This window comes from Lipophrys pholis (assembly GCF_963383615.2).
Source record: "Lipophrys pholis genome assembly, chromosome: 14".
NCBI lineage: Eukaryota > Metazoa > Chordata > Actinopteri > Blenniiformes > Blenniidae > Lipophrys > Lipophrys pholis.
In genome coordinates, this window is record NC_137633.1 from 18,309,044 (window position 1) to 18,316,788 (window position 7,745).

Sequence of the window (7,745 nt, forward strand, 5' to 3'; positions counted from 1 at the left end):
CTGGGAAGGTAGTCTTCAGAAGCGAAGTGCACAAGCTTACATTAAGCTTACATTAAGATGCAATCTACAACTCTGAAGCGTGCCTGGATGGATGAGATACTCCAGGACAAAGAGCACCTCGACAAATGTAATGCCACTGCTGCCAACCTGAACACACACATTAAGAGTTTCACAAGATATTTGAAACATAAAGAGGCCTTGTGTGCTAATCTGAAATGGGAGCTGGAGGAAACGAGTGACATGAGGAGTTCCATTATCGACATGAAGATAATGGTCAACATGAAGATGATGCTGGAGGAGGCAGTTGAAGAAAAAGCTATCCTGCGGGCTGAGGTCATGACCCTGAAACAGGCCCTACAGTCCAGAGAGACTGAGGTCCCATACCACAAGACCCAGGGTGCTGAAAAAGGCAGAGAATCCAATGAAGTGCAGCTCATGGAGAAGAGAGCGAAGATGCTCGGTGACCAACAGCTGGAGGCCGCAGCCATAAAACAGACGATACGAGTAGAACATGAAGACCTAAGAAAGATAACTAGTTCAACCAAGCAAACCCTAGAATATTCCATGCTGGAATTCAATTATGAAAAAAAGAAGCTGGTTGCAGATATCACAGATATGCATAAGCTGTACCAAAGTCCTAAAGAGGAGATGGATCAGGAGAAAGAAGAGCTCCTGAAACAATGTGAACAGAAAGAGCAGTCCAGGATCACTAATAATGTGCAAAAGATGGAGGACATAAACGGGACAGATCAAGAGAGGCAAGAGAGCGAGATGAAGGAGTGGAACAAAAGACTGGAGACAGATATGAGAGAGAAACAGGAGAGAGAGAGGGAGGAGAGAGGGGAGGGGAAGAGGAGGAAGAAGAAGAAGCAGAAGCGAGAGGGGGAGGAGAGAAAGAGGGAGGAGAGAGAGAGAGAGGAGAGAGAGAGGGAGCAGAGGCAAGAGAGAGAGAGGGAGGAGAAACAGGAGAGAGAGGAGAGAGAGAGAGAGGAGAGAGAGAGGAAGGAGAAACAGGAGAGAGAGAGGGAGGAGAGAGAGAAAGAGGAGAGAGAGAGGGAGGAGAGAGAGAGGAAGGAGAAACAGGAGAGAGAGAGGGAGGAGAGAGAGAGGAAGGAGAAACAGGAGAGAGAGAGGGAGGAGAGAGAGAGAGGGGAGAGAGAGAGGAAGGAGAGGGATGAGAGAGAGAGAGCGCAGAGAGAGAGAGAGGAGAGAGAGAGAGAGGAGAGAGAGAGAGCGCAGAGAGAGAGAGAGGAGAGAGAGAAGGCGGAGAGAGAGAAAGAGGAGAGAGAGAGGGAGGAGAGAGAGAGGAAGGAGAAACAGGAGAGAGAGAGGGAGGAGAGAGAGAGGAAGGAGAAACAGGAGAGAGAGAGGGAGGAGAGAGAGAGAGGGGAGAGAGAGAGGAAGGAGAGGGAGGAGAGAGAGAGAGCGCAGAGAGAGAGGGAGGAGAGAGAGAGAGAGGAGAGAGAGAGAGCGCAGAGAGAGAGAGAGGAGAGAGAGAAGGAGGAAAGGCAGGAGAGAGAAAGGAAGGAGAAACAGGAGAGAGAGAGGGAGGAGGAGGAGGAAAGAGAGAGAGAGGAGAGAGAGAAGGAGAAGAGGAAGGAGAAGCAGAAGAGAGAGAGGGGGGAGAGAAAGACGGAACTGAAAGATGACAAAAAGAAGCTTGTTGCAGATGGCACAGATATGCATAAGCTGTATAAAAGTCCTAAAGAGGAGATGGATCAGGAGAATAAAGAGCTCCTGAAACAATGTGAACAGAAAAAGAAGCGCAAGGTCACTAAGAAGGTGCAATGGATGGACGAAATAAACATGACAGATCAAGAGAGGGAAGAGAGCAGGGTGAAGGAGTGGGACAAAAGACTGAAGACAAAAACAGAGAAGAAACCGGAAAAGAGAGTGGGGGTAGAGACAGGGAAGAGAGAGAAAGGGAAGAGAAACAAGAGAGACAGAGATAAGAAACAGAGAAGGAACTGAATGATGACAAAATGAAGCTGGTGGCAGATTTCAAACCGAGGAGTCAGAGGATGGACAGGGAGGAGGGAAAGAGGTGGAAAAGGTGCAAGAGACTGGAGGAAGATATGAGGGAGGAGCTGAACAGAAAAATAAGTCCAGGTGTGACATGTAGGTTGGGCTGTTTTTATGTGCATCACAAATTCTCCATGGAGGAACAGAGTTCCATTTGAGGTTAAGTCTGTTTGGTTGTCTCTGCCTTATCTCACAAGAGATTCCATCATCACTCTCAATAGACGGATAAAGTTTTACTCAGTCTAAATACTGTGTGTTTTGGTAGTACTGTACCAAGAAATGCAATCAAGTACTTCTAAGAGTTTAAGGTTTACTTACTTGTGATACTTGGTTTCGCCGAAGTTGCTGGAATTAACCCTCAAAGACATATTACACACCAGAGGACTGATACACCAAACTCGGATCCAATACTCGGTCAAACAAAAGAGTCAACTTAAAAAAAAAAAATAAAAAAAGGCTCCTCAGTTGGTTAATCACATCTCTATCTTTAGTCTTTTTCTATAAATGTGTATGTGCTTGCATGCAGAACCTGGAGCTGCTGAAGAACGGCTGCGACAACATGAAGAAGCAGATAGAAAATGCTAAGCACTTTGGCGTGCCCGTGGTGGTGGCCGTCAACGGTTTCAAATAAGTCAACGATGCAAAATAGGATGCACGGAGGTCTAAAGAGCTTCTTGTAACTATCTGCATAAATATGATATGGTGGAGTTTTATTAATTTTGCACACTGCTGTCCGTTTGTCTCACTCCCGCCATGCAGGACAGACACTGAGGCTGAGATGGATTTGGTCTGTAACGTGGCCAAAGCTGCCGGAGCCTTTGACGCGGTCCGGTGCTCCCATTGGGCAGAGGGCGGGGCCGGTGCCGTGGCCCTCGGACAGGCTGTCCAGAGGGCTTCTGCGGCCCCGAACAACTTCAAGTTCCTCTATGATCTGGAGGTATGGTCTCCCAAGACTGATCGACTTATTTAAACGAGTTGTAATCTATTTAAAGCTGTCAAAAATAAGTATTTGCAACTCTGTCGTAGCTCCCGATCGCTGATAAAATCCGAACAATCGCTCAGAAGATCTACGGAGCAGACGATATTGAGCTTCTTCCAGAGGCGCAACACAAGGTGGAGCTCTACACCAAACAGGTCGGTGGTGTCCATCACAGTCGGTGTTCTCTGGCCTGTCAGACCTTTGTTGTGTGCTCAAGTCCGGTTTTGCTTCTTCTCTCAGGGCTTTGGACATCTTCCGATTTGCATGGCAAAGACACACCTGTCGCTCTCCCACGAGGCAGACAAGAAGGGTGTGCCCACTGGGTTCGTCCTGCCGATCAGAGACATCCGGGCCAGTGTGGGCGCCAGCTTTTTGTACCCGCTGGTTGGCACGGTAAGCTCTCCTTTACACTGAGCAAAGCTCGTTCGTAAATCCTGGAAACCTCGAGGGAGGAATTCTGCACTTACACACTATGAGAATAAACAGCGGGTTATAATCTACACTTGTGTGTTTTTGTTAATGAGCAAACAAGTCATGGAATTTTAGTTTGTTGGATATTATTTAACTGTAAATGGGCCATACAATATCATGCAGCTTTGAAACAAAATCATAGTTTATTACCTCTGGTAATCTGTGTAATAGTCTTTCACACAAGACTGGAATTAATGAATCTGATTATTTTTCAATAGATGCAGTATAAAATCCTCATTATGTTTGTATTATAGTGGCAAAATGACTTTTGCTTGCATCTGCGAGACAAGTTTGTATACAGCAAAGTCTGTAATCCAAGTTGTGTGCATAATGAGATTAGTGCAGATGTGTAACTGTCTCTGTCTTCTACCTCAAGCAGACATTGATATCGTACACAAACCCATTTTGCTCTTGTGTGTTATTCTGACCTGTAGACTCACTTTAAAGTATATCAATCTCATATCAGACACGAATATTGCATAAATAAATACTGGAGTGAAATTGTCTTGATAGAATATATCTCTCCCACTCATGAGAGATGCCCACCATCCCTGGTTTGCCCACACGACCTTGTTTCTATGACATTGATCTCGACCCTGAGACTGAACAGGTCAACGGGCTCTTCTAGATTAAAAAAAAAGAAACAAGTGGATCTGCACTATCTGAAGGTGGGAAAGTATATTAAGACACACAGAACACCTCACAGTTTTCTGTCATGGATCTGGCATGGTTAAAGTTCCCTCTTTGTTTTCTTTCTCTTCTGTTGCCTCTGACAGCCGAGTAATGAAATGTGACGGAGTGAAAACTGGAAGCTCGTCTGCCGCCGCTGTTTTTGTTTGTTGTTTTCCACTCAGACGTTGATGACTGTAAATAATTGATTGGCTCATCTAAATGTCCGGTTTTTCTTGAGTTGTTTTTGTTAGTTTGTTTTTTTTAATTGAATTTTTCTTACCTGAAGAAAAGATTTAAGATGTGACCAAATTTCTACATGACTGTCAGAATAAAAGCTTTTCAACTAAAATGAACCTGGTTTGTTCAGAACTTTATTTGTATACTAACACAAATAAACCAAAACCGACCCACTCGAGGTCAGAGAAACTAAAGGTAAAAAGATGCATGTCTTCCACTCATATCACAGTATGGATGTCCTCACACTTGTAGAGTTAATAATAATTGCTTTGATTTATGTAGTGCTTTTTTCAAGGTGACTCAAGGCGCATACAGAAACAATTATTCATTCACACCCGTCGCACCAGTGGTGGTAAGTTACGTTGTCACCACCGCTGCCCTGGTGGATGCTGACAGAGGCGTGGCCGCCATTTCGCGTCTACGGCCCCACCACCAACATTCATACGAGGCAATGTGGGTAAAGTGCCTTGCCCAAGGACACAATGACTTGGATAGAGCGGGATTAGAACAGCCAACCCTTCGTTTATTGGATGACCCACTGAGCCACGGTCGCCCCAGATAGTATACAATACATGGAGTTAATAAAACAACATGGTTTTATGGAAGGCAGAACACTTATCAATTAGCCAACCAAATCCTCCTGGTCATTCCATATGAGGTTATTGTGTTATTGGTGTTGTCGAGCAAGACAGAATCTCAATAGATTCCATGTTTGAATGAATCTATACCATATCGTCGCTTCTCCAGCGGAATCCTAGAAAGTGCCTCCTTAACCCAGTGTTTAAATGAGAGCTGTATTATTTGTTCTATATTTTACAGAACTCGGTCACAGATCATTTAATGTCACAGGTAAGAGTCATTTCTGAGAGCAATAAATGATCCTTCAACATGTATGAAACATGAGCCACAATTAAAGGTGAAAGAGCCAAGTTTAATTCTTACAGATAGGTAATGTGAATTCCTCATTTAAATTCTCAAAAGTTATTCCCCACAAACTCTGCTCACACCCTTTTCAGTAAGTAAGTGTTTGGAAGTTGACGCATCAGTTGAGGTTTCTATTTCTGCACAATAAGCCTGCAGGCTCATTGTCTGCAGTTGTATTAGATGCTTCATTCACTTTTAACTGTATTAATTCATCCATCATTTACAAGCTTTATATTGATTTCTACAGATATTGTACAAGGCTTAATGAAGTGTTGCCAGTTAACATCACATGCTTGTTTTTTGGCCTGTGGGATGAAACGGGAATATCCAGAGAACACCAGTGCACTGGAAGAACATGCAATTTCCACACAGTACTTCAACCAGGGATTCTTTTGATTTGCTTAATCATGTTGCTCTTGATTAATTGCTCCAGTTGCATTACCACTGACCTGTAATATTATTGTTATTATTATTATTATAATTATTGTTGACTTTCGACAGGCTGTAAGTGACCCTAACCCTAACCCAAATGATGATTTCTCCTTGGTGTAGTTATTTTTTTTTAATATGCTGAGCATGGCCATGACTTTAACCGTCTCGTGACTCAAATCAATCCTGGAATACATAATGAATTCCACTGAATACAAAGTATTTCTTGAATGAAGAAGAAGTCCCATTCATTATGTCTCTTATAAATTTTGTCATTATGCAAATAATCAAGCAATTTCTTTCCACTCAACACATTTATTTTATTTTTATTGCAATTTTTGGACAATCATTGCATGAATGTAAGACACCCTTGTCTTCTCTTATTGATGACGAGAGCAGGGCTTGGATTAATCACACCTGATTCTGCTCTTGAGAGTGTTTGCCTAACACACATTCCTCTGAGACCCGGCTTTATGCTCGATTGCTTTTTTGTTTCATTTGTCACCCGTCACAATTAGACTGTAAATAATGGCGACATACTCTCAGTGTTCTGTCTGCATATTCAGAGTATTCATTGTGATCCCAACACAGGACACACCTGTCACTGTCTCACACAAGCCACTTCCACTGAGAGGTGACACATGATGTTTTACAGGGTTTTACTTGTTTGTACACAGCAGAGAAGTCTTGTTAATCCCTATAGATAAAATCCCCCCCCCCCCATCCTTCTATAGAGCCTGTTATATTTTGACTTTATATACAATTTCAATTTAAGTGAACTGTAAAGCAGAACGAGCTAATAGGTAGGTGAGAATGATATGAATTCATCAAATTATTTCTCATTTATTTTCCTATGTTACATTTTGATTAATTGACACAATGTGGAGCCCCAGACATGACTTCTGAAATTAAACTTTAAACTTACTTGTTCGTGGCCACAAATTAGTATTGAATGGCAACAAATTAATATTTCATGGCCACGAAATAGTATTTCCTCGCCAGAAATTAATAGTTCATGGCCACTAGATACTCATTTGTGGCCGCAAAATATTAATCTGTGCCCACAATTTAAAGTTAGATTTTAGATGTCATCTCTGGGGCTCAGTAGAAACACATTTTGCACATAATTTATGTATGAGTAGTTTACAATCATACAATTCTTTATTATGTCCTTTCTATTTTTGTTTCAACTTTTGATGTGTTTGTGACAAAGATATTTTACTATATTTTGCAATGGAACAGTTTATATTTTGGGGTGTTATCCTGATTCATAGACATTTAACATTATTTAACCACAAATAATTCAGTTTGAAATTTATTGTTTTATTGTTACTAACTGACCATGATATTACACTGTCTGGAGGAGAAATGGTGGTGGTGGTGCTGCCCCCAATGATGTCACTCTCCTCCTGCCTCCACCTTCACATCAGACTCTTCTTCTCCACCTCTGCAGTCACTGATCTCTCTGTGGCTCTGATCAAGTGTGACGACGTGCTGCTGATTGCTTGTTTTTTCTTTTATTAGTGAAACCACTACTGTGACCAAATAATATAATTTTCCTGACTTCCACCTCCTCCATGACTATTTCGCGCTCCGTAAAATTTCTTTTCTTCGTCTTTTCTGCCAAGATTTTGCGTCAAATGCCGGCGATCAACGAACTGATTGAGATCTGAAAATATTGACGAGGCACTTTACCATTTATGGTAAAAAGTGGCCGTGTTGAGACCGGGATCTGAACTGTGCAGGTGGACTGTGATCTATAAAATGAAAATGCAGTGCAGATGTGCATACGCACGGTTTTATCGATCAGAAATTTTTGGGCCGCGCGCCATTTTCAACATTTTTAGTAGGAATCCTACGCAATGTTTTCTAAATGAGGCCCCAGAGCTTTAATTATCTTAGATCAGGGGTTGGCAACCTTCCACACTCAAAGAGCCATTTGGACCGTGGTCTTCCGTTGAGGTTCAGACGCTCCTCTCAGTAACAGGAGAGGAGGAGTTCCAACGGGAGA

The 7,745-nt window shown here is 42.6% G+C and overlaps 1 protein-coding gene across 1 annotated transcript; it reads left to right on the top strand.

Annotated features, from left to right (window-relative positions):
* Window positions 1-261: 261 nt before the first annotated feature.
* On the top strand, window positions 262-4,100 carry LOC308119714 (C-1-tetrahydrofolate synthase, cytoplasmic-like; the record flags this gene model as incomplete). Its single annotated transcript, XM_080479864.1, has 6 exons — window positions 262-504; window positions 2,549-2,649; window positions 2,782-2,959; window positions 3,049-3,156; window positions 3,242-3,394; window positions 4,011-4,100. The coding sequence occupies 6 exons, from the start codon at window positions 262-264 to the stop codon at window positions 4,098-4,100; spliced, it is 873 nt and encodes a 290-aa protein (XP_080335990.1).
* Window positions 4,101-7,745: the final 3,645 nt, after the last annotated feature.